This window comes from Coregonus clupeaformis, chromosome 15 (assembly GCF_020615455.1).
Source record: "Coregonus clupeaformis isolate EN_2021a chromosome 15, ASM2061545v1, whole genome shotgun sequence".
Taxonomy (NCBI): Eukaryota; Metazoa; Chordata; class Actinopteri; order Salmoniformes; family Salmonidae; genus Coregonus; species Coregonus clupeaformis.
Window position 1 is genome coordinate 65,446,236 of NC_059206.1, and position 27,969 is coordinate 65,474,204.

At 42.6% G+C, this 27,969-nt stretch overlaps 1 protein-coding gene across 1 annotated transcript; it reads right to left on the bottom strand.

The window, feature by feature from the left end:
* On the bottom strand, positions 1-27,907 carry LOC121583028 (switch-associated protein 70). Its single transcript, XM_041899237.2, has 12 exons — positions 27,751-27,907; positions 26,199-26,339; positions 24,385-24,558; positions 24,017-24,244; positions 23,604-23,750; positions 19,730-19,838; positions 19,327-19,508; positions 3,303-3,410; positions 2,911-3,077; positions 1,261-1,459; positions 632-728; positions 1-459 (listed from the first exon to the last, which is right to left on the bottom strand). The coding sequence occupies exons 1-12, from the start codon at positions 27,877-27,879 to the stop codon at positions 341-343; spliced, it is 1,800 nt and encodes a 599-aa protein (XP_041755171.2). The 5' UTR covers positions 27,880-27,907; the 3' UTR covers positions 1-340.
* Positions 27,908-27,969: the final 62 nt, after the last annotated feature.

Below are 27,969 nucleotides of genomic sequence, written 5' to 3' on the forward strand. Positions count from 1 at the left end.
TGACACTCACTTTATTTATTTATTTTTATTTTTACATATTATTCACTGAATATCTACAGCTATATTTCCTGGTTAAAGACCTCTGTTATCAGAATGGGCTAACACTTGGAATGTCAAAGCATTGGCACAGTAGGGTTGCAAAATTCCAGAAATCCCGGTTTGAAGATTACCAGAATTATGAGAAAATAAGCAGGAAATCCTGGACATTTTCAGAAAGTTTCCGGAATTTTGCAACTGTACACATTATTTAATTCTCAACAACAATACGACAACAGTATCCTGATGCTACAAGATCACAGTAAGATGTCTGGACTATCAGGTAAGAAGCACCGTCTCTAGTCTACTGGGCTGACTGGTTGTGGTTCTTCCTCTCCTGCCAGGACTTCTTCCTCAGGTCCAGCTCAGTGTCTGTGAATGCTGCTGGGCCCCAGTTAGTCATCCTCTGTGGTCCTTTATCGCCTTGACAGACAGACAGACAGACAGACAGACAGAGAAAGAAAACATCACAGACTGTATTGAAACAACATATCAATAGAACAAAGACATCAATAACATGGTAATATGAGTATGGAAAGGAGAACAGAACAGAACATGAATATGCAGTGGAGGACATTCTACCATTCTTACTTACCTGGCTGGATGAGACGGACCAGCCCCTCGTGCTTGGCCACCTTGTCCTTCCAGCTCTTGGTCTTATTAGCTGCCTGCTCCAGTTTCATTCTCACCTCCTGTAACACAAACACACACATATATCTAAATGACGGCAAGTAGAAGTCCCTTTGAGTAATAAAGAAGATATGATGTTGTTCTTGAAGTAGAGACGGTTCTCAGTGAAATCACCACTAGATGGCAACAGAGTGCAAGGAGAGACCTCTATGATGGTTTTGTGTTGCGAGTAATTCAAGAAGAAGCCTAGTTTGGTGCCAAACCACTTTAGACGGTTGCGGTCAGTTGTGCTTACTGTCAGGGTGGTGGTCAGGGACGGACTGTCTGTTTCTGGTTCAAACGTCAGCCAGCCTTCCACTGACTCAACACTATCTTCAGCTGAATAAAGACCAGTGGTTGCTCACAGATAGACCTACAGCTACCAGCAACAACACAAGATAAAGACATATAGGTCTAAAGGAAGTACTTCCTGCCAATTTCTTTAAATCTTGTTTATGAAATGGCCTGGTAACACCTTACTTTAAGTGATGTGTTAATAGGGGACATGGTCCCTACTAGCAGCCATATTGAAACACAGACAGGGTGTTCTCTGACCTCGTACTGCTCCAGCGCTCCGTGCCTCTCTCTCTCAAGACTCTCCAGCTGCAGCATGGCTGCCTGCAGGGCCGTCTCCTTGGCCAGCCGCTCGCTCTCCAGCTCCTGCTTCTCAGCCTGGGTCTGGGAGATGGCCCTCTGCTGCTGCAGGTGGATCTGCTCCAGCTCTGCCCGCTTGGCTGACTCCTCCTCCAGAAGCCTGAGTACATGCAGAAACAGACACACCACATGAACCAATCACAGACAGACACTCAAACAAATGCTGGGTGCAGACGCCTGAGAATGTGAACATTAACATCTATACACAGCCTACTGATACACAACTGTGCGATCTGTACACTACATCTGTGTGTGTCGTGTGAAGTTGTGTCCCACATGGCACCCTTTTCCCTATATAGTGTACTACCTTTAATCAGTGCACGTACACTGAGTGTACAAAACATTAGGAACACCTGCTCTTTCCATGACATAGACTGCCCAGGTGCATCCAGGTGAAAGCTATGATCCCTTATTGATGTCACTTGTTAAATCCACTTCAGTCAGTGTAGATGAAAGGGAGGAGACAGGTTAAAGAAGGATTTCTAAGCCTTGAGACAATTGAGACATGGATTGTGTATGTGTGTCATTCAGAGGGTGAATGGGAAAGACAAAAGATTGAAGTGCCTTTGAATGGGGTATGGTAGTAGGTGCCAGACGCACCGGTTTGTGTGTGTCAAGAACTGCAACGCTGCTAGGTTTTTCACGCTCAACAGTTTCCCGTGTGTATCAAGAATTTTCCACCACCCAAAGGACATCCAGCCAACTTGATACAACTGTGGGAAGCATTGGAGTCAACATGGGCCAGCATCCCTATGGAACGCTTTCGACACCTTGTGGAGTCCATAGGCAAATCCCCGCCTTATCTTAGCTCATTGGTCACCATAGCAACACCCACCCGTAGTCTGCGCTCCAGCGGGTATATCTCACTGGTCATCCCCAAAGCCAACACCTCCTTTGGCCGCAATTCCTTCCAGTTCTCTGCTGCCAATGACTGGAACAAATTGCAAAAATCTCTGAAGCTGGAGACACTTATCTCCCTCACTAACTTTAAGCATCAGTTGTCAGAGCACCTTACCGATCACTGCACCTGTACACAGCCCATCTGAAATTAGCCCACCCAACTACCTCATCCCTATATTGTTATCTATTTTGCTCTTTTGCACCCCAGTATCTCTATTTGCACATCATCTCTTGCACATCTATCATTCCAGTGTTAATACTAATTGTAATTATTTTGCACTATAGCCTATTTTATTGCCTTACCTCCATAACTTGCTAAATTTGCACACTGTATATTATATGTATTTCTGTTGTATTTTTGACTTTGTTTTGTTTTACCCCATATGTAACTCTGTGTTTGTTTTTATCGCACTGCTATGCTTTATCTTGGCCAGGTCGCAGTTGTAAATGAGAACTTGTTCTCAACTGGTTTACCTGGTTAAATAAAGGTGAAATAAAAAAATAAAATAAAATGCCCGGACGAACTGAGGCTGTTCTGAGGGCAAAAAGGGGGGGGCGGGGAAATCACTATTAGGAAAGTGTTCCTAATGTTTTGTACACTCAGTGTAAGGCTACTGTCTATGAGTGTGTCAAGTGTGTGTTGTGCCTAACCTGGTCTGTAGTTTGCGCATGGTCTCCTCATCCTGCCTGGCCTGTCTCTCGTCCTCTAGTGCATCCTCCAGGCGGTGGTACATATCCTCCAGCTCCCTGACACGCTGCAGGTACTGCTCCAACTCACTGGACTTCTGGGCCACCTGCTCCTCCATCTGCTGACGCACCTGACGGAGGACAGTGGACACACACAGTTTGATATGATCATCTGGACTCACAGACATTAATGCACGGACACACAGTACAAAGTAGCATGTGCTGTGCATGTGTCATTCAATGGTGTTTTTCCCAGATAACTCACTGATAAGTCTCACTGAGCAATACGTTGTTGCACTCATTCTGAGTATGCACTTCCTGGAACAGAGCTAGAATGCAGCTTTGTGGTTGGTTACCATTTTCTCTCTCTCCAGGTCTGTTCTGTAGCGGTCCTGCAGGTCAGTCTGGGTCTGCTTTCTCCTCTGCTCCTCCAGAGTCGCTGTGGCCGCTGCCTCCTCCAGTTTCTGTCAGGAGCCAAGGGAGAGGAAGCCTTAACACTGGAAAAGGGATATGATACTTCCACTCTATGAGGTCTAAAGCATTTCAACGGCAAAAGGAGGCCCAGGGAAATAAACACAGTGATTTATTAGACATACAGTGATGATTTAAAAAATAACATTAAAAAGACTGCATGGAGGCTTTAAGGAACATTATGAATTTAAGAAAATGCATTTCAAAAGAACAGAATGGCATATTTTGAGTTTAAATATATTACTGTGGTTTGAGTGTTGCGCATGGAATCGCAGTAAATCTGCCAAAAAGTTATATTTTGAAATAGAGCTCAATGGGTCATTTTTAAGAGTAGTTTAGCAAGGATAGGTGATTTAGAAACTGCAGAATCTGCTCTTTTTGATACTATACATATATATATAGACATCACAACGTCTTACCAGCTTGTGACTCTGTAGGAGAATTTGAATGTCACTTTTTGGCTCTCCTTCCCCTGCCTCTGTGTCAAGATGTTCATTGATTATTGATTACCATTACCATAAGTATCTATCCATTTATCCTGCTACTGGTCATTATTACTCCTGTTTACGTGAATATATTACCATTAGTATATTACCATAAGTATTTATATATTCCTGCTACCAGTCACTTTTCAGCCCTGTTTACATGTATATCCATCCACCTTTTAGGCCTACATTGACACTCTTGCACACACTCACCTACACCCACACACTTACATACACACAAACACCCTCCATTTATGTTGCTGCCATACTGTTTAATATTATTATTTATCCTGCTAACAGTTACTTTCTCCTAATATCTTGCCTACATGTACATATCTACCTCAAGTATATAGCTTCCTCTCTTATTTCTTATTTATCGTGGTTGTTTTCACTATACTATTTTGATATGTAATACTGCACTGTTGGGCAGGGCAGGGCTTGCAAGTTATGCATTTCACTGTACTTGTACATGTGACAAATAAAACTTCAAACTCCAAACTTGAAACTTTGAATTCCAAGCTGCGCTGTTAATCAGATTCTTCATTTACAATTACTCAATAGATAATGTTCTCACCCATCAGACTATTAGCAACTGCTCCATGGGCGCCCAGTGTGGCAGCCCCCTGCTCCAACCTTTCCAGCCTGTATATGTGTGTGTGTCTTTCGGAAGGGTTGGGATAAAGCAGAAGTCACATTTTAGTTGGACCTTGTGTACATATGATGAATAAAGTGATCTTAATCTTAATCTATTGTCAATTTAATCTTGTCTTTAGGCTAACTCAATTATTATTATATGTGTGAAATAAATTTTTATATAGTTTAGGTGTAGTTTCGATGGGCCATCATCTGCTGCGCAGGCTGTCTGCCAGTGAATGACTGGCATTGAATAAGAGGCAGGGGGAAGCCATGTCCTCTTAAAATTGCTTATAACACAAATTCTGTTCGTGATATTAAGATTCTAACAACAACAGTGTGTTATATAGACTTATTTAGGAAAAGTCAAGGATGGGGGGGACATGGCTTTAAAAATTTGTTTTGAGTCAACGTGACGGTGTTAATTCAGCCCTTACACTCTCAACTACAGGTTACTTTAGGGAAACTGCTAGGGAAAATCCATCTCAATTCAACAGGCTTTAAAAATGAACTTGCCATTGAGTTTGGTCTAAAGGAGAAGAAACGGATATTGGACAGGCTGGTGCTTTTCAGTGGGACAGACAAGCTACAATCATTAGACTTATCAGACCGCTTTATCATATGTTTATCCTTTATAATTGTCACAAAACAGCAACCAAATAATATAAAGAGATAAGGACTTCTTTCAGAGGAGGACAGTGGTACTTGATCTAATTTGAGTCGAGAACTTGAATAGCAAAGAAAGACGCATAAGAAGAAAACCTGGGCCTCCAGATGCTGGTGCAAAGGGGGAAGTGGGTAGTCTGAGAGATCTAAATAACCAGTAGACCAGCACCGGAATACAGGCATCAGCTCTTTCACAGGTGTCCCTGAGCCAGCACATTTGCATACGTTTTTTTTCCTTCTCTCAGATCTAATGAAAAACAAGGCAACAGTAAACATGTCGTCCCCCACGAATGATGGTCCCCCGGTACCAGTTGAAAAAATGAATGGAAGTACTGCATATATGGAGACTGTTTAGTGCCAAATATTAGGGATTAAATACATATATTTAATTCCTGATCTCCTTATATTACATTTTCGTCAACGCTCTTATCCAGAGCGACTTAAAGTTAGTGAGTGCATACATTTTTCATACCGGCCCCCCGTGGGAATCGAACCCACAACCCTGGCATTGCAAGCACCATGCTCTACCAACTGAGCTACAGGAGACCCTCAGATACAGTACAGACATTTCAGAACAAACTTCCTTCCTTTTTTTGGGGGGGGGGGACTATCTGTTGTTCCATGTAGTGAATATGTTATTCAATGCATTTGTTTCAATGCATTTGTATGGGTTAATAGCAGTAAGGCCAAATAACAATTTTCATCAAATAATTTGTATATCTTTTTTTACACTTCAAGGGTAGGGTTGAATGGCGGGAACCCGGTTACCGAGATTTACCGGGATTTACCGGGATTTACCGCTCAAAACCACTCCCTTTTCCCGGGATAAATAACTGTGAGAAACCAGTAAATGATAATAAATAATTTATATGAACAGCATGGCGTAAAATGGAACTGTTAAATCATATGCGATGTCTAAATCTGACTTCTCTACAGCCTCTGCATGATGAATCATCAACGCTCAGGGTGGGGACAGACTGCCCATCTCAGTATGGAGCGCTGTTCACAATGCATGTAGACCTATCATCATGGTAACTTTTTTTTCTTGTGACAGGTAGGCCTACATTTGCTACAGCATAGCCTATGCTACAGTAATATAAAGACCGAATGCGCATCTAATTTACCCTTCTCCATCTGGCTTTCGGGGGTCTCTTTATTTTTTAATTGTAAAGATTTGTTTTCTTAAATTGCAGCTGCAGAGTGTTAAAACAGCCTATCACTCGAATATTGTTGTTGTAAATCAGTGCATGCGCGAGCACTCTCTCACAGTCTTTCTCTCTCTTTATCAACTCCATTCAAATTGCATCCAAAATAGATAACTCTGTTCTAGATTAAATTTAGCCCTAGTGCCTTGCAAAAGTATTCATCCCCCTTGGCGTTTTTCCTATTTTGTTGCATTACAACCTGTAATTTAAATGGATTTTTATTTGGATTTCATGTAATGGACATACACAAAATAGTCCAAATTGGTGAAGTGAAATGAAAAAAATTAATAACGGAAAAGTGGTGCGTGCATATGTATTCACCCCCTTTGCTATGAAGGCCCCTAAATAAGATCTGGTGCAACCAATTACCTTCAGAAGTCACATAATTAGTTAAATAAAGTCCACCTGTGTGCAATCTAGGTGTCACATGATCTGTCACATGATCTCAGTATATATACACCTGTTCTGAAAGGCCCCAGAGTCTGCAACACCACTAAGCAAGGGGCACCACCAAGCAAGCGGCACCATTAAGACCAAGGAGCTCTCCAAACAGGTCAGGGACAAAGTTGTGGAGAAGTACAGATCAGGGTTGGGTTATAAATAAATATCAGAAACTTTGAACATCCCACGGAGCACCATTAAATCCATTATTTAAAAAATTGAAAGAATATGGCACCACAACTAACCTGCCAAGAGAGGGCCACCCACCAATACTCATGGCCCAGCCAAGGAGGACATTAATCAGAGAGGCAACAAAGAGACCAAAGATAAAACCTAAAGGCGCTGCAAAGCTCCACAGTGGAGATTGGAGTATCTGTCCATAGGACCACTTTAAGCCGTACACTCCACAGAGCTGGGCTTTACGGAAGAGTGGCCAGAAAAAAGCCATTGCTTAAAGAAAAAAATAAGCAAACACGTTTGGTGTTCGCCAAAAGGCATGTGGGAGACTCCCCAAACATATGGAAGAAGGTACTCTGGTCAGATGAAAATGCTATGTCTGGCGCAAACCCAACACCTCTCATCACCCCGAGAACACCATCCCCACAGTGAAGCATGGTGGTGGCAGCATCATGCTGTGGGGATGTTTTTCATCGGCAGGGACTGGGAAACTGGTCAGAATTGAAGGAATGATGGATGGCGCTAAATACAGGGAAATTCTTGAGGGAAACCTGTTTCAGTCTTCCAGAGATTTGAGACTGGGACGGAGGTTCACCTTCCAGCAGAACAATGACCCTAAGCATACTGGTAAAGCAACACTTGAGTGGTTTAAGGGGAAACATTTAAATGTCTTGGAATGGCCTAGTCAAAGCCCAGACCTCAATCCAATTGAGAATCTGTGGTATGACTTAAAGATTGCTGTACACCAGCGGAACCCATCCAAATTGAAGGAGCTGGAGCAGTTTTGCCTTGTAGAATGGGCAAAAATCCCAGTGGCTAGATGTGCCAAGCTTATAGAGACATACCCCAAGAGACTTGCAGCTGTAATTTGTCTTATTTCTTGTTCGTTTCACCCAAAAATATTTTGCATCTTCAAGTGGTAGGCATGTTGTGTAAATCAAATGATACAAACCCCCTACAAATCCATTTTAAAACCAGGTTGTAAGGCAACAAAATAGGAAAAATGCCAAGGGGGGTGAATACTTTCACAAGCCACTGTATAGATGTCGTAGCCTACCTCTTTCAGGTAATAAATTCAATGCAGTATTAGCCTTATATTTAGCTAATTATCGATGGTTATGCATAATAAGCTTCTAACTTATAGCCTCTGTCTCTTGCACAATACGCACACCCTGTGCTCCGCTGGCCTCTCTCCTTAAATAACGCTCCTGAGCTCTTGGAGTTCTATGCAGGAAACGCTAGACTGGAATAGCTTGCTGGACATTTTTTTTTCATTTCTTATACCAATATACTATTCGAAGAGGAACGCAAGCTCTTGTTTGTTGAACGTTAAATACAGCAGCCAATAGAACTCACGGGTTGTTTGAAAGAAGAGCGAACGCACGATTACGATAGGCTATAGCAGTTATTTATTCAGACTAGGGGTGTAACGATTCGTTTTAACAACGATTCGATTTGTATCACGATTCGTGGTTGTCAATACGATTCAAGGACGATATTGGTTCATTTAGAACGATACGATCCGAAACGATTCAGTGACTTGAAATCGATTCAGTAACCTTTTAGCCAAAAATTCAACCAGTGTGACTGAAATAAATACCTGGATACTGGACAGTGCAGGTGAAGTTTCCTAGATTCCTGTTTCTTGTAAGGACCGCAATGGTGGCTTGATAATTTCTCGCTCGTCGGCTTCTCCTCTGTCGTCCGCCATGCTATGTTTTGTTGTCTTTGCGCCTTTGCGCTGCTGCTGGCGCGGCGATGACGTCACGGATAGGCAGACTGAATCGAGTAATGTTTAAAGCCTTTATCATTAAAAGTGCTAAGAAAAAACATCCATATAAAGTCTGACGTGCTTAAATCCAATGGGTTATTTCCTAGTATCGATACAATCGATTTATTACATTTTAAAACGATGTTAGATTGATATATGTTGTCCAAAAGGCCAACTCGCCGAGCACAGATCGATGTAGTTGGATCATAGGAATATAAATCGATACATCGATGTAGTAGATGGATCGTTACACCCCTAATTCAGACCCATAACCATTCAATTTTCATGAAGAGAAGTGAAAGCCATCTGCATCTAATTATAGTCCTATATTATTCAAGGATGCCATTAGAATGATGACGATAAGGACAATGAAACTTATTTAATTTAACTGTGGGAAGCGAGGATGGAATAAAGCAACAATAGAGAGAGAAAGAGGAGGTAGGCTAATAACATTAGGGTAAATATTATGAAAGGTAGGCCTATATATGCGTCAGCCTACTAATTATACAAATAGGCCCTATTATAATTCAAAATTAAAATCTAATTCGCTAGCCTATACTTGTAACTTTGTAGGCCGCATGTGCTGCACCAGAATTGCATGTTCTCTCCCTGCTTTATCATGGTTTGAACAACGTGCGCATGTCCAGCCCACATAATACAGTACAGTAATACAGTTCACACTCAAAAAGATTAGCCTACAGGAGTTAGTTTCATTTATTTACCCAAGAGAGCATATAGCTAGCTACATCTATGGGCTATGTTTTTCTGTCATGTGTAATGTGCAGTAGCCTATATCATATGTGTATTGGATAACGACACAATCATTTGGGCTTGGGCTCATTAAATGTCTTCAATGTAAGGCTCATAAAATGTATTTAATGTATGGCTCATCAGGCTCAGTGTCACGACTTCCTCCGAAGCTGCCTCCTTTCCTTGTTCGGGCAGGCTTCGGCGTTCGTCGTCACCGGCCTTCTAGCCACTGCCGGTCCATATCTCATCATTTCATTTGTTTTGTCTTGTCTATTACACACACACCTGGTTCATATCCCCTCATATTGCCTTACCTCCATAACTTGCTACATTTGCACACACTGTATATATATTTATTTCTGTTGTATTTTTGACTTTGTTTTGTTTTACCCCATATGTAACTCTGTGTTGTTGTTTTTATCGCACTGCTTTGCTTTATCTTGGCCAGGTCGCAGTTGTAAATGAGAACTTGTTCTCAACTGGCTTACCTGGTTAAATAAAGGTGAAATAAAAAAATTAAAAATAAAAATAAAAATGTGTACATGTATAAGTGTTCCCTCTGCCCCCATTGTCCCTGTGGGTGATTGTTTATTGTGAGGAGAGAGTAGCTCGGTTGAGCTACGTTTATTTTGTATTGCCGGGGTATATTTTCCCCGTGTGCTTGTTTTGTTCCAGTGCGCCTGTTTTGCGCACTGGACTGTTTGATGCTATCCAGCGTAACTCTGTGCAACGGAATAAACTCTGTATTCTGTGATTTACCCTCCTGCGCCAGACTCCTTCAAATCACCTATCACACTCAGGTAGCATCAGGGTTGAATTTTCAATCAAAGCTCTAATCAAATTCAGACAGGCCTATTTATATGCTTTATAATGCTTTTGTATGACACTTGGCGGGAAAGTCAATATTTGCAGTGTTGACCCTTCTTTTTCAAGACCTCTGCAATCCGCCCTGGCATGCTGTCAATTAACTTCTGGGCCACATCCTGACTGATGGCAGCCCATTCTTGCATAATCAATGCTTGGAGTTTGTCAGAATTTGTGGGTTTTTGTTTGTCCACCCGCCTCTTGAGGATTGACCACAAGTTCTCAATGGGATTAAGGTCTGGGGAGTTTCCTGGCCATGGACCCAAAATGTCGATGTTTTGTTCCCCGAGCCACTTAGTTATCACTTTGCCTTATGGCAAGGTGCTCCATCATGCTGGAAAAGGCATTGTTCATCACCAAACTGTTCTTGGATGGTTAGGAGAAGTTGCTCTCGGAGGATGTGTTGGTACCATTCTTTATTCATGGCTGTGTTCTTAGGCAAAATTGTGAGTGAGCCCACTCCCTTGGCTGAGAAGCAACCCCACACATGAATGGTCTCAGGATGCTTTACTGTTGGCATTACACAGGACTGATGGTAGCGCTCACCTTGTCTTCTCCGGACAAGCTTTTTTCCGGATGCCCCAAACAATCAGAAAGGGGATTCATCAGAGAAAATTACTTTACCCCAGTCCTCAGCAGTCCAATCCCTGTACCCTTTGCAGAATATCATTCTGTCCCTGATGTTTTTCCTGGAGAGAAGTGGCTTCCTCGATGCCCTTCTTGACACCAGGCCATCCTCCAAAAGTCTTCGCCTCACTGTGCGTGCAGATGCACTCACACCTGCCTGCTGCCATTCCTGAGCAAGCTCTGCACTGGTGGTGCCCCGATCCCGCAGCTGAATCAACTTTAGGAGACAGTCCTGGCGCTTGCTGGACTTTCTTGGGCGCCCTGAAGCCTTTTTCACAACAATTGAACCTCTCTCCTTAAAGTTCTTGATGATCCGATAAATGGTTGATTTAGGTGCAATCTTACTAGCAGCAATATCCTTGCCTGTGAAGCCCTTTTTGTGCAAAGCAATGATGACGGCACGTGTTTCCTTTCAGGTAACCATGGTTAACAGAGGAAGAACAATGATTTCAAGCACCACCCTCCTTTTAAAGCTTCCAGCCTGTTATTCTAACTCAATCAGCATGACAGAGTGATCTCCAGCCTTGTCCTCGTCAACACTCTTAACGAGAGAATCACTGACATGATGTCAGCTGGTCCTTTTGTGGCAGGGCTGAAATGCAGTGGAAATGTTTTTTTGGGGGATTAAGTTCATTTTCATGGCAAAGAGGGACTTTTGGAGTATATGCAAATTGCCATCATAAAAACTGAGGCAGCAGACTTTGTGAAAATTTATATTTGTGTCATTCTCAAAACTTTTGACCACGACTGTACTGTATATCAACGAATTGTTGAGGGCACTAGAACATTCTGCAACACCCGGCCTCACCTACTAGAATTTGAGTCAAATGTCTACTGTTTGCTGATGATCTGGTTCTTCTGTCCCCAACCAAAGAGGACCTACAGCAGTACCTAGATCTTCTGCACAGATTCTGTCAGACCTGAGCCCCAATAGTGAATCTCATTAAGACAAAAATAATGGTGTTCCAAAAATGGTCCAGCTGCGCGGATCACAAATACAAATTCCATTTAGACACCCTAGAGCACACAAAAAACTATACCTACCTTGGGCTAAACATCAGCACCACAGGTAACGTCCACAAAGCTGTGACCGATCTGAGAGGCAAGGCAAGAAGGGCCTTTACGCCATCAAAAGGAACATAGAATTAAATATCCCAATTTGGATCTGTCGAAAAATACTTGAATCAGTTATAGAACCCATTTCCCTTTATGGTTGTGAGGTCTGGGGTCCGCTCACCAACCAATAATTCACAAAATGGGACAAACACCAAATGTACAACTTAAAACACCAAATAATGTATGCAGAGCAGAATTAGGACAATAACCGCTAATTATCAAGATCCAGAAAAGAGCTGTTAAATTCTAGGACCACCTAAAAGGAAGCGATTCCCAAACCGTTTCATAACAAAGCCATCACCTACAGAGAGATGAACCTAGAGAAGGGTCCCCTCTAGGGATGGGCAAGAGAAATAAAGTACTTGAGGACTTGAACTGACGTCAAAACTTTATCTTTAACCAGAGATCTAATTTTTTCCAATACTGTAAAACTATTTGGTCAAAAAAGACAACGTTAATTTGCTTTGACTCTAGTGTTCCATTTGTACATGTGCATTTGCAAAACGAAACCAAAAATAAACCAAGACAAACATCGCACAGTCTCACTCACTCAATTGCATTCCGACTGCTCCCTCTACACACGCGTGCTGTGTGTGCCAACATAGATAAATGCCTATAAAAACATATCTAACTGATGGGATACACAGGTTACATTCCTTGCCAAATGACGACAGTTTTATCACAAATTCTTAATGGACTGGTTGACTGAAGTAGGGAAATATGTGTTCCAACAATGAGCTGCAGTTTTGGAATAATTGCGTCATTTTCCGTTTAGGCTACTTTGCGGTTGTCACTAATTACTATGCTATATCGTAAAAATTAATGAAACCCATTATTAGCTTTTTGGTCTTAATTTAAGGTTGGGCTAGGCATAAGATTAACAGTGTGGTTAGGGTTAAGGATTAGGTTTAAAATCAGATTTTAAGAAACAAAATTGTAGAAACAGGCAGGGTTTATGACTTTGTGGCTGTGGTAACTAACGTTAGTGACGACTCTACTTTGCAAACTGCTAGTGCCACTAGTAGTGGCGTTTAGAATTGGTCAGCCTAGCCATAGACAAGTTCCACACTGAAAATATGCTAAAACTTTTGTTTGATAAAGACAAAGAGCGCATTTTCATCAGAATCATTAAGCCTAGGCCTACTCACCAAACAGATGTCCTGGCCATAATTCATCCCTATGTAGAATTGTTAATCCATTTGGAAAATTACAAGGAACAGGTATAATAAATTAAATCGAACGTCTGTATATTGAAAAGAAGACAGAGTTTGGTTTGTAACCCTGAAAAATGTGTCTTCAACTTGCCAAATTGAGCTCCGTTTCAAATGATCACTCTTCGCACTATTCTGTTATATTTTATTCTGTTATATTACATTTAATTTTTTTATTTTATTTTATTTTATTTAAATAATTACAATTAGTATTAACACTGGAATGCTAGATGTGCAAGAGATTATGTGCAAATAGAGATACTGGGGTGCAAAAGAGCAAAATAAATAACAATATAGGGATGAGGTAGTTGGGTGGGCTAATTTCAGATGGGCTGTGTACAGGTGCAGTGATCGGTAAGGTGCTCTGACAACTGATGCTTAAAGTTAGTGAGGGAGATAAGAGTCTCCAGTTTCAGAGATTTTTGCAATTCGTTCTAGTCATTGGCAGCAGAGAATTGGAAGGAATGGCGGCCAAAGGAGGTGTTGGCTTTGGGAATGACCAGTGAGATATACCTGCTGGAGCGCAGACTACGGGTGGGTGCTGCTATGGTGACCAATGAGCTAAGATAAGGCGGGGATTTGCCTAGCAGTGATTTATAGATGGCCTGGAGCCAGTGGGTTTGACGACGAACATGTAGTGAGGACCAGCCAACAAGAGCGTACAGGTCACAGTGGTGGGTAGTGTATGGGGCTTTGGAGACAAAACGGATGGCACTGTGATAGACTACATCCAATTTGCTGAGTAGAGTGTTGGAGGCTATTTTGTAAATGACATCGCCGAAGTCAAGGATCGGTAGGATAGTCAGTTTTACGAGGGCATGTTTGGCAGCATGAGTGAAGGAGGCTTTGTTGCGAAATAGGAAGCCGATTCTAGATTTAACTTTGGATTGGAGATTCTTAATGTGAGTCTGGAAGGAGAGTTTACAGTCTAACCAGACACCTAGGTATTTGTAGTTGTCCACATACTCTAGGTCAGACCCACGAGAGTGGTGATTCTAGTCGGGTGGGCGGGTGCCAGCAGCGTTCGATTGAAGAGCATGCATTTAGTTTTACTAGTGTTTAAGAGCAGTTGGAGGCTACTGAAGGAGTGTTGTATGGCATTGAAGCTCGTTTGGAGGTTTGTTAACACAGTGTCCAATGAAGGGCCAGATGTATACAAAATGGTGTCGTCTGCGTAGAGGTGGATCTGAGAGTCACCAGCAGCAAGAGCGACATCATTGATATACACGGAGAAAAGAGTCGGCCCAAGAATTGAACCCAGTGGCACCCCCATAGAGACTGCCATAGGTCCAGACAACAGGCCCTCCGATTTGACACACTGAACTCTATCTGAGAAGTAGTTGGTGAACCAGGCGAGGCAGTCATTTGAGAAACCAAGGCTATTTAGTCTGCCAATAAGAATGCGGTGGTTGACAGAGTCGAAAGCCTTGGCCAGGTCGATGAAGACAGCTGCACAGTACTGTCTATTATCGATCGCGGTTATAATATCATTTAGGACCTTGAGCGTGGCTGAAGTGCACCCATGACCAGCTCGGAAACCGGATTGCATAGCGGAGAAGGTACGGTGGGATTCGAAATGGTCGGTGATCTGTTTGTTAACTTGGCTTTCAAATACTTTCGAAAGGCAGGGCAGGATGGATATAGGTCTGTAACAGTTTGGATCTAGAGTGTCACCCCCTTTGAAGAGGGGGATGACCGCAGCAGCTTTCCAATCTCTGGGGATCTCAGACGTTACGAAAGAGAGGTTGAACAGACTAGTAATAGGGGTTGCGACAATTTCGGCGGCTAGTTTTAGAAAGAAAGGGTCCAGATTGCCTAGCCCAGCTGATTTGTAGGGGTCCAAATTTTGCAGCTCTTTCAGAACATCAGCTGTCTGAATTTGTGTGAAGGAGAAGCGGGGGGGGCATGGGCAAGTTGCAGTGGAGGGTGCAGAGTTGGTGGCCGGGGTAGTGGTAGCCAGGTGGAAAGCATGGCCAGCCGTAGCAAAATGCTTGTTGAAATTCTCGATTATTGTAGATTTATCGGTGGTGATAGTGTTTCCTAGCCTCAGTGCAGTGGGCAGCTGGGAGGAAGTGTTCTTATTCTCCATGGACTTTACAGTGTCCCAAAACTTGTTGGAGTTAGTGCTACAGGATGCACATTTCTGTTTGAAAAAGTTAGCCTTTGCTTTCCTGACTGCTTGTGTATATTGGTTCCTAACTTCCCTGAAAAGTTGCATATCGCGGGGGCTATTTGATGCTAATGCAGTACGCCAAAGGATGTTTTTGTGCTGGTCAAGGGCAGTCAAGTCTGAGGAGAACCAGGGGCTATTTCTGTTCTTAGTTCTGTATTTTTTGAATGGGGCATGTTTATTTAAGATTGAGAGGAAATTACTTTTAAAGAACAACCAGGCATCCTCTACTGACGGAATGAGATCTATATCCATCCAGGATACCTGGGCCAGGTCAATTAGGAAGGCCTGCTCGCTAAAGTGTTTTAGGGAGCGTTTGACAGTGATGAGGGGTGGTCGTTTGACCGCGGACCCGACTACGGACGCAGGCAATAAGGCAGTGATCGCTGAGATCCTGGTTGAAGACAGCGGAGGTGTATTTAGAGGGTAAGTTAGTCAGGATGATATCTATGAGGGTACCCATGGTTACGGATTTAGGGTTGTACCTGGTAGGTTCGTTGATAATTTGCGTGAGATTGAGGGCATCTAGTTTGGATTGTAGGATGGCCGGGGTATTAAGCATATCCTAATTTAGGTCACCAAGCAGTACGAACTCTGAGGATAAATGGGGGGCAATCAATTCACATATGGTGTCCAGGGCACAGCTGGGGGCTGAGGGGGGTCTGTAGCAAGCAGCAACAGTGAGAGACTTATTTCTGGAAAGGTGGATTTTTAGAAGTAGAAGCTCAAACTGTTTGGGCACAGACCTGGATAATATGATAGAGCTCTGCAGGCTATCTCTACAGTAGATTGCAACTCCACCCCCTTTGGCAGTTCTATCTAGACGGAAAATGTTATAGTTGGGGATGGAAATTTCAGAATTTTTGGTGGCCTTCCTAAGCCAGGATTCAGACACTGCTAGAACATCAGGGTTGGCGGAGTGTGCTAACGCAGTGAATAACTAAAACTTAGGAAGTAGACTTCTGATATTTACATGCAGGAAACCAAGGCTTTTGCGATTACAGAAGTCAGCAAATGATAGCGCCTGGGGAGTAGGAGTGATACTGAGGGCTGCAGGGCCTGGGTTAGCCTCTACATCACCGGAGGAACAGAGGAGGACTAGAATAAGGATACGGCTAAAGGCTTTAAGAACTGGTCTTCTAGTGCGTTGGGTACATAGAATAAAGGGGGCAGATTTCCGGGCGTTGTAGAAAAGATTCAGGGCATTATGTACAGACAACGATATGGAAGGATATGAGTAAAGTGGAGGTAAACCTAAGCGTTGGGTAACAATGAAAGAGATAGCATCACTGGAGGCACCAATTGAGTCGGTCTCCGCGTGTATGGGGGGTGGGACAAAGGAGCTATCTAAGGCAGGTTTAGCTGGGCTGAGGGATCTACAGTGAAATAGTACAATTAGAAATAACCGAAACAACAATAAGCTAACCATATTGAGATGGGAGAGAGGTATAAAGCAATCACGGTGTAATTTGAGAGAGCTAAGACAACAGCTGGTAATGACGACACAGTTTGGGCTGAGGCTAAACATAAACAGGATGCGGTACCATAAAAAGGAACAGTCCAGCAGGCATCAGCAGTATAGCTGAGTTATCATAAGGTCCGGTGAACAGCAATAGGATAGTTCGGGGGCTGCTAAAGCACTAGCGTGTGCTAGCGGGCCGGGGCTAGCAGATGGAATCTTCGTGGTCGACGTGGTAACGGGAAGCCTGTTGTAATCACATCAGACGATTTCGTCGGCAGACCAGTCGTGTAGGATCGGCGGGGCTCCGTGTCAACACTAGGTGGTCCCGTCCGGTTGACGTAGAGGTAGATAGCCGGGAGATGGGCCTAGCTCAGGATGATTAGCCAGACCACAACGTCCATTTTGTTGCAGCTAGCTGGTAGCGATGAATCCGGAGTTAAAGGTCCAGTGATTCAGTGATTCCGGCAGAAGAACTGATATGTTCTGGGTCGATAACGCGCTGTGCAGACAGTGCAGACTGGCCGAATAATAGTCCAGACTAGAGCTGGCTGGTGGGTGGTGCAGGCCACGGACAATGGTGAAAAAAACCACTAACGGTAGCTGATAGCAAGTAGCTAGTTAGCTGGCTACTCCCGTCCGGTAGACCTAGAGGTAGATATGAGCCTGGCTCTAGGCTAGCTCGAGGCTAACTGGTGCTTGCATCGGGGGCAGTGGTGAATTAGCCAGACAGCAACATCCATTCGGTTGCGGCTAGCTAGTTGCGATCCGGTGATTAATGTCCAGTGATTAAATTATTCCCGCAGAAAATCCAATGTTCTGGGTGAAATACCGCTAACTGTGGCTAATAGCAAGTAGCTAGTTAGCTGGCTAGCTAGTTTCAACTGGAGATTCTAGATAAAAGGTAAGTCAATAATATAATCCGTTCCACATTGAGTGAGGCGGGTTGCAGGAAAGTATATTTTGTAGAAGGATGAAAAGTCTGATAGGGAAATATGTACGAAAAATACAAAAGAAACAGGGTATTTACAGGCTATTTACAGACACACGACAAAAACAGGACTGCACCACTACGCCATCTTGGATTGGAACATCATGTTTTGTTTACTATAAAATAGGTGTCGAATGTGATAAGGGCTCAGGAAATAAGAGCATCTTGTCTGCTAAATTAACAAAACAAGGATATGCCATTGCACAGCCATAGACTTCTACAAGCCAGCGCCACACTGTTGAGGCTACTACCTTTTTGAAGATTGTGTTCCACGACATAATATAGCCAGTTACAGTTTCAATAAATTAATCTTAAATGGCACTTTTTTTTTTATTGACTGAATATATATGAGGCAATTTAGCAATTAGGATTCGTTATCTGTAACATTCTGATAAATTAGGCATTGTTGCTCATTGTTGGCATATTCTGTAGATAAATACGCACATATTTTTTTGTGTACTCTAAAAAAAACATGAGAGTCAAATGCCCATCCCTAGTCCCCTCAGCAAGCTGGTCCTGGGGCTCTGTTCACAAACACAAACAGACCCCACAGAGCCACATGACAGCAACACAATTAGACCCAATCAAATCATGAGACAACAAAAATATAATTACTTGACACATTGAAAAGAACTAACCAAAAAACAAAGTAAACTAGAATGCTATTTGGCCCTAAACAGACAGTACACAGTCACAGAATACCTGACCAATGTGACTGACCCAAAATTAAGAAAAGCTTTGACTACCGACTCAGTGAGCATAGCCTTGCTATTGAGAGGCCGCCGTAGGCAGACCTGGCTCTCGAGAGAAGACGGGCTATGTGCACACTACCCACAAAATGAGGTGGAAAGTGAGCTGCACCATATTAGATACAATTATTTCCCTCGGATTACACAGACCCACAAAGAAGTTGAAAACAAATCAAATTTTGATCAACTCCCATATCTATCAGATGAAATACCACTGTGTGCCATCACAGCAGCAATATTTGTGACCTGTTGCCACACAAAAAAGGGCAACCAGTGAAGCACAAAAACCATTGTAAATACAACCCATATTTATTTATTTTCTCTTTTGTACTTCAACTATTTGCACATTATTACAACACTGTACATAGCCATAATATATCATTTGAAATGTCTCTATTATTTTACTGTTCATTTCTGATAGTTTATTTCACTTTTGTTTATTATCTATTTCACTTGCTTCGGCAATGTAAACATGTTTCCCATGCCAATAAAGCCCTCTGAATTTAATTGACAGAGAGGAGAGGGACAGAGGGAGCGAAACACAGAGAGCGAGAGAGAGAGAGAGAGAGAGAGGGACAGAGAAATAGACAGTACCTTCCTCATAGACTCCAGCTGTCTATGCTTGTTTTCATTGGCTGTCTGCAGCAGCCTCATCCTCTCCTCCAGCTCCCCCTGCTCAGCCTGCTGTTTCTGCCTGAGCTCCCTGCGCCGCAGCCTGGCCTCACGGTGTGGAGAGGGCAGGCCCAACCTCAGCTGCTGGATGCATGTTTGGATGGCTAGGAGGGGAGGAGAGGAGAGGGGAGTCAGAGCTCTGATAAAGAAAGGCTGGCTGCTTTATCTACTGCAGCGACCCACACCCTGATAAACACACAGCTGGGACAGAGCGATGTGAGAGCAAGTTCCTCTGAGATTTAAAAATAAACCCTAATGTGGTGAGATAAAAGCTATGCTGTTTACAGAATCTGTTAGGATGGTGGTGAGGGATTGGACGCTTTACCTTGGATCCATTCTTGTTTCCTCTTCTTATCCGATGCGCTGATCTCAAATCTTTTGTCGCTGCACTTGACTATAAAGAGGCATTTCTTCCCCTCCTTGTCTGGTAGAGACTGCAGAGAGAACAAGACTTCACACACACTAACCGCACACTTCCTTGTGTTTGACCATTAACCCTCTAGAGTCTAAACCCTGTCTAAGCTGGGGGAGGGGGGGTTCTAAGCTAACATATGGAATTGTTTTAAGATGGTCATACCAAGGATCATTTAGCTATTTGATTTAGAATTTTAAGACCCCTTAAGGTATAATACTTTTTTAAAAATACATATATTGTTTGATGAAACATTTAATTTGTGACTCATTTCAGGAAACTAGGCATATGTCGCGCGTCACTACTTCACAGGAGAGCCATTTGAACTTAAACTTTTTTTTTTTTTTATCAAAATGCGTTTTGGGGCAGAAATGCCTTCTGGAACATGTGAACTTTCATGTGCCTTAATAACAAACGTGTATGCCGTCTGTAAATATGAATAAAATTGTTAAATTACGAGCCTAATTGGTTTAGCCACAGAAAAAGATAGGAACCTTCCCGCTAGCCATGATTGGCTGAGATAATGGATTGCCTGGACATGCCGAGAGATGAGTTCGGATTGGTTTGCCATGTAGCACGCTTCTGTCTATAACATGAGCTGGTCAGTATGTGTACAGTACCAGTCAAAAATGTTTGGACGCACCTACTCATTTAAGGGTTTATCTTCATTTGTACTATTTTCAACATTTTAGAATAATAGTGAAGACATCAAAACTATGAAATAACACATATGGAAACATGTAGTAACCCAAAAAGTGTTAAACTAATCAAATTATATTTTAGATTTTAGATTCTTCAAATTAGCCACCCTTTGCCTTGATGACAGCTTTGCACACTCTTGGCATTCTCTCAACCAGCTTCACCTGGAATGCTTTTCCAATAGTCTTGAAGGAGTTCCCACATATGCTGAGCACTTCTTCTTCTTATTGGTGTCCTTTAGTAGTGGTTTCTTTGCAGCAATTCGACCATGAAGGCCAGATTCATGCAGTCTCCTCTGAACAGTTGATGTTGAGATGTGTCTGTTACTTGAACTCTGTGAAGCATTTATTTGGGCTGCAATCTGAGGCTGGTAACTCTAATGAACTTATCCTCTGTAGCAGAGGGAACTCTGAGTCTTCCTTTCCTGTGGCGGTCCTCATGAGAACCAGTTTCCTCATAGTGCTTGATGGTTTTTGCGACTGAAATTTTCTGGTTTGACTGACCTTCATGTCTTCAAGTAATTATGGACTGTCGTTTCTCTTTGCTTATTTGAGCTGTTCTTGCCATAATATGGACTTGGTCTTTTACCAAATAGGGCTATCTTCTGTATACCAACCCTACCTTGTCACAACACAACTGATTGGCTCAAACGCATTAAGAAGAAAATAGATTCCACAAATTCACTTTTAACAAGGCACACCTGTTAATTGAAATGCATTCCAGGTGACTACCTCATGAAGCTGGTTGAGAGAATGCCAAGAGTGTGCAAAGCTGTCATCAAGGCAAAGGGTGGCTACTTTGAAGAATCTCAAATATAAAATATATTTTGATTTGTTTAACACTGTTTTGGGGTTACTACATGATTCCATATGTGTTATTTCATAGTTTTGATGTCTTCACTATTATTCTACAATGTAGAAAATAGTAAAAATAAAGAGAAACCCTTGAATGAGTAGGTGTGTACAAACTTTTGACTGGTACAGTAGGTAATCCTTTCGCAGATGTTTTGAAAGATATCACGTAGTAGAACTGCAAAGGTCTTGCTCTCCACTTTCTGGAGGACCGAGTTTTGAAATCCGTGGAATGCACGGTGGTATTAGAGTATGATAGCTAAGGAGATACCCTGTAGCTCAGTTGGTAGAGCATGGCGCTTGCAACGCCAGGGTTGTGGGTTCGTTTCCCACGGGGGGGCCAGTATGAAAATGTATGCACTCACTAACTGTACGTCGCTCTGGATAAGAGCGTCTGCTAAATGACTCAAATGTAAAATGAGATGGAGAAAAGAGAACACACAGAAGGCTGTTGTATAAAACACCTTTCTCCGGATTACATCTTCAAACTAAGGCAACCGGGACAGAGGGAGAAGCGTCCATCCATGTATACAGGTAAGATAGTCTAGCTAGCTACATTTTCAGAAATTACACATTTTTTACATTTTACATATTTAGCAGACGCTCTTTTCCAGAGCGACTTACAGTTAGTGAGTGCATACATTTTTTGTATTTCTTTATACTGGCCCCCCGTGGGAGTCAAACCCACAACCCTGGCATTGCAAACGCCATGCTCTACCAACTGAGCTACATCCCTGCTGGCCATTCCCTCCCCTACCCTGGGCCAATTGTGCGCCGCCCCATGGGTCTACCGGTCGCGGCTGGCTACGACAGAGCCTGGATTCGAACCAGGATCTCTAGTGGCACAGCTAGCACTGCGATGCAGTGCCTTAGACCACTGCGCCACTCGGGACACGTTTCTAATTTTGTCAGAAAGTCGTTTTCATTTAAAGTTAAAGCGTACCGTTAGCTGGCTGGCTCGCTAGCTAACGTTACGTATATGATCTGTGTAGTAATATTATTTGTATTGCAGAGCCATTTGCATTGCTAGTTATAGTCTAATGTTAGCTAGCTAGCTAACATTAAACCTTGTTGGTTAGCTACCTGCAGATTCATGCAGGGTAGTAACGTTATGAGTTGGGATTATGGTTCATTGTTTAGCTAGCTAGCAATGAACCATAAGCTGTTCCTTCATTTGTGTCTGGAAGTAGCTAGCAAGCTAGCCAACGTTAGCTAGTTAGCTTGGGTGCTTGACTGCTGTTGTTAGGTCAGAACGCTTGGATCAACCCTACTCCTCGGCCAGAGGGTCAAGTGTGCGCTCTGAACTCTCCTAGATAGAAGCGCTCTGAATTTACGAACTGACAATCTGACAACGCTCTGAGTTTACGAACGTCCAGAGTGCACTCTGAGCACACTCTGGCACTCCAGATTGAATTTATGAACACACCTGTAGAATAAACCAGCCTTTAGTCTTGAAATCTTTGGTTGTTTAGTACATGGCCTCACATTGTGAATCCTTAAAGAGGTGGGTGTGGCTAAAGCTTAAGAGGGTGTGAACAATGCTGAATGGGTGTAGACAAAGAAGAGCTCTCCAGTAGGTGTACCAAAACATTCAAGGGCCATTTTCTCAAAAGTGAGGTTACAAGTTTATCAACTTTCAAAGCAGAATTACTTTCCCATTGTTCCTAAACTGTAGTGCATGATATACCATTTTCTAGCTTTGAGTCTCTACTTTTATCCAATGTAAAAAACATAATTTCAAATGTTGCTACATAAGACCGAATCGAGCGCGTTCGGTCACATTTGGCATTACTGCTATTAGCCAATAGAAAGGCATTGAATAACAGATTCACTACATGGTACAGATTCACTACATAATAGTTTGTCGGCTAAACCGTTCGGACGCTACAGACGTTTTCGTGAACAGACAGACTTTCGGGATGTCTCATGGTCTGACAAACACCACTCTAGCTCTGCCACCTTTCACCACAGATATCGGCGGATGCGGTGGATTGAGATGCAGCCCATGCAAATAAACAGATATCTCTAGCATAAACAGACGGATTTTGATAGGGATTGTTTTATTATGTTAATTACATTTCCGCGGGGCCTTGGAAATTGTAGGCTATGGGTTAACAATGCCAAAGGAAGCTGGTTAACAAAGGTGGGCTAGCAAGCATTCCAATGCTCCTCACAGTTTATTTAGGAGTTAAATGATCGCATTAAGAGTGACCAAAGGAATAATACAGTGTTATTACCTCCACACAACAGTTGCGGTCCAGCAAAATTTCCCCCTTCTTGTCAGTGAGGTCCTCACTCACATAGTATGACATATAGTTTGGTCCAAGCACAAACCAGCGCTCCGTCCAATTTTTCCTTTTGTGGCCTTTTTTCATCATGTAGCCCTTCAGGAAGAAATACATGAATCTGTCACACTCAAGATTGTAATATCGTATCTATATCTATTTGATTGTTACCACCGGCAGAGGTCTAACAGAGGTCAGTATAGAGTAGACAGTCACTGTGTCCCAAATGGCACCCTATTCCCTATGTAGTGCAGTACTTTTGACCAGAGCCCTATGGGTCCTGGTTAAAAGTATTGCACTACATAGGGAATATGGTCCCATTTGGGATGCAGAAAGAGCAGTGAGAGAGGGTACCGCAGGCGAACCTGTCTGAGCACATCCAGTATGAGCTCCTGGAAGACCTCAGAGATGCCCATGGACAGGGTCTGGCGGTTCATGCCCTTACTGAAGTGGCCCAAGCCAACCAGCTCTATCAGCTCCCAGGCACTCAGGCATTGCTGCTTCCTGTTCAACGTGAGCTTGTAATCCTCAAACCTCTCCTGATTCCAAATGCCTCCCATGGCCTCCATCAGCTTCCACAGGAAGTACTCAATCTGGAGGGGGAGGAGAGGAGGAGAGGACACAGCGAGTCAGTCCTGTGGTATGAATGGGAATTATTTTAACTGGAAGAGCATAATTACTGCTAAACAAATAAGTTATGTATGTGTATTAGAGGTGTTGTCTTGTCTCTCACTTCCTCTATGATGATGACCAGTGGGTACCTGTCTTCAGACAGGAAGTTGAAGATGCACCAGACCTTGAAGGCGTCATCGTTGGAGATGAGAAGATGGCTCATGTTGATGTTTTTCTTGAAACACAGTGTCCAGCACACATTGTTGAACTCCAGTATGTCAAAGTTATCCCTAACCTGTAATTAACATAAACAAAGCCAACATTTACACAAAACAGAACAAAACAACTTCCCCTATTTTTCTTCAACATACTGTAAGTAAGGGCAATACGATTAGAAAGGGTCAGTAGTAGCCTAATATTTCTCTGCCCTACGTATCAGCCCACGGGATGTGAAGTACAAACATAATGTTCTTCATCTCTTCATTTCAATTCAAGTCAGATTCCGGAGGAGAAAGGCAAGGAAATAGCCCCAAGTACAACTAGTGCTAGGACTAAAGCAGTTTACTAATTGACATCAGTGTTAGTGTTATTGCTATGGAAACAGTTGGCAAGCCTTGCAAGTCTACAGATGTGGGCTACATCTGAAGGTCTGCCAACTAGAGAACTCAGGACAAAAACTTTGAAGATCACTTATTGCTTTATCACTGGTGTTTACCAAGTCAGTGCATTCATTACCAATGGCTGACAGATTGAATATTAAAAAGGACATGAGTAATTATTATCTCTCCGATGCCAATAGATGGGCCTTTAAAATCTTCCTTCCCATGCAGTGCCGAAATCATAATAAAACTCCTTGTATGCTATTTTTATCTCACTCGAGTTGTGTTCTGATTATGAGTGGGTCTCTATACATTTGCTATCACAAAAAGGGTCCCCGGCCCCATAAAGTTTGAGAACCCCTGCAATACATGTAACAACAAGGTGTTTACCAATCAGATTGTGAAGCTTTTCTAGAAAACAGACTCAGAGAAAACCAAAGACTCTGTGTCATGCAATCATCATGTCATGGAATCTATCTATAGTAGTGTGTGTGTTAACCCTTCACTTCTAAATGCAATCTATGACACAGGAGGAAATGGGAGTAGCTGATGTAAGCTGAATGAACATTTGTTTTGAAACTAAGGCTATTTTTCTTGCACTCATTGAAGTAATTTTCAGCACACATGTTTTTTTCTTCCGATAACTCACAATGGTGGGTCTCACACCTCCTTGATGGCTGTGAAACAGAACAATTCTCCCACTCCCACAGTAGACCTACCATAACAATGGCAGCCTTGTTCAAGGTCAAACAGATCCTGCTTGCTCCATTTATTTCTCAAAAGCAATACATTTTAATATGGGTGACATGCATAAACTAAGATAAATACTGAAAATAGCAATAATGCTCATCATATTATGAGCAAGGAGAGTCATTTACAGAAAAACATTGATTTAAACAATTTTTCTAAAGGCACCCATAAAACACTTCCCATTAAGGCTTATCATCCCCTATGGGGATAAGGCACTCCAGAGTTACACCTCATACTCAGGTATCTGTCGACAGAGAAATAGTGATTATATTTCTGTGGACCCAACACCCTGATGAAATCACCAAACAGAGACCTCCACTAACAGACCCACTGAGGTGAGGTGAGGAGAGGAGGCAGGATGACGCAGGTGCTCAGCAGCCTGAGTGCAATGTCTGCATTGTTAGGAGCTAGTAACATTAGCATTTCGCTGCACCCACTACAACATCTGCTAAACTGTGTACGCGACCAATCAACTTTGATTTGAAGTCTGCCACCTCCTTGTCACTTATTGGCATGACAATGAGCAATGGAGTTGGAAAGAGCAAAAACAGATCTGGCACCAGGCTAGGTGCTCGTTACTACTCACCTTGTCCAGTATGAACCTATTGAGGTAGGGCATGTATCCCTGGTTGGACACAGGGCCCTCATCATCATCCTTAAAGTGCTCCTCCAGGGCCACCGGGTCATGGGGAACCTTCATCACGGTGCACAGGTTATGAGAGAGCACCTATAGAGCCACAGTCAGATCAGTCATGCAGTCAGGGAAACCGTTGCTGTCATAGTAATATCATTCACCAGATACTTCCTCCCAATGCTCAGAAGCATATTATACAGGCTATGAACAATGAGTCTGAGGGCAAGGTTACTGTCATACTGTTGGTATTCACTGGGCATAGTAGAGAGATGATGTTACAGTAATATCGGGGTGTCCAAGGGATATCAAAAAGATTCCTCATACAAGTGGGCATCATACTCCCATTAACACAATTACAAGGTGATTTTTCAAAAGGACCTCTGTTTAGTCTAAGATCACATTGACATGCATGAAAAAGCACGTGTTGCTGTCAGTTCAAGCATCGCTGCCCAAGTGTGTTGAAAAGGTCACTGTTGAGATGTAGAGTGAAGTAAATATATCAAAATAAATCGTATGATATTTATAAACAAACTACTCATGAACATCTATAATCTAGACAAACGGAACAGACTGGACTGTCTGAAAAACAATATTAACATTTCCGAGCCAGTCAAACTCAGTGCTGAGTTATGATGTTCACTATGCAGTGTTGTGATAGGTCAGGTGCATTTTAGGTGCTGAATGAAAGGGGAAAATACATATTTTCCAGACATCTATGTTTGGCCAAATAAAGTCCGGACCAGAAATCAACATCCTTGGACGTTGAAATCAAGGCCAGTCTGGACTGCACCAAAAAATTTTTTAGTGGAGTGTCTTCATTAGAGCCTGGCTGGCACACAGACCACCAGGCAGGCAGACAGCCAGACCCAGACAGGAAAACAAGCCCTAGCCTTCCACAGCAGTGCCCCTTGCCTTTTACAAGCCCAACACTCTTACTGTAGAATCTGTCCAAGTTACAGAATATCGTGTGTAAGGCACGATTATCAAAAAGGCATACATGTCCCACATTCATTGGTATCTTTCATGCCATAATCAACAAAGGTTATCTCCATAGAACCATTGTTATTCCTGTTTTTGTGAGAAAAGGCTAAACGTAGACATGAGTAAGGGAAAATACTACTGATGTGAGCAGAAACTGTCTGAGTAGCCTGTGAGTTGAGGGACAGCAGACGTTTGTCTTTCCTTTGCTGTTGATGTTGCCGACTGAATTATCACTTGGCAGTTGACACAAAGTTCCCAAATGTGAGGGAAGCGAACCAGCACATACAATTATTGTGTACACTGAATTAAATTGAATATCTCAGACACATGGTCAAATCTTTTTTTCTCTCCAGCTGATCATAACTTTTTGTTTGGGTCTGATATTCGGATCAGCAACATGATAAAATATTCCGAGGTTAGAATTAATTTTAATTTTGGTATTTGATCAAAAAGCAAACAATCGTTAATTTTACTTCATTATGGAATAATACTGTAGCCCTACTAGCTAAGCTTTAAAGCCTACCTTAAGCTGTGATTTGGACACTTTCCCACTTTGCTCCACGTCCAAGGCTGTGAATGCGTGCCATATTGACTTCAGAAGTTCATCCCGTAGTAGTCCCATGTTCGTAGCCCCTGGTGCTCTCGATGTCATAAAGTAAAACTGCAACTTTTTCCAGACACTGATACATAAGACAGTCACGTGATCGAGTGTCGCAGCAGGAAAATAAACTTGTATCACCCA

What these genes read in the sequence shown, in the direction of transcription:
- LOC121583028 (XM_041899237.2), bottom strand. Translation starts at nt 27,879, where the DNA reads ATGACATCGAGAGCACCAGGGGCTACGAACATGGGACTACTACGGGAT. An exon ending in AGCTGGAGTCTATGAGGAAG is followed by an intron (nt 3,411 to 19,326) that starts GTACTGTCTATT and finishes GGCTCCTGACAG; the next exon opens with AAACTGGAGGAGGCAGCGGC. An exon ending in ATGCGCAAACTACAGACCAG is followed by an intron (nt 1,460 to 2,910) that starts GTTAGGCACAAC and finishes GCATGTACTCAG; the next exon opens with GCTTCTGGAGGAGGAGTCAG.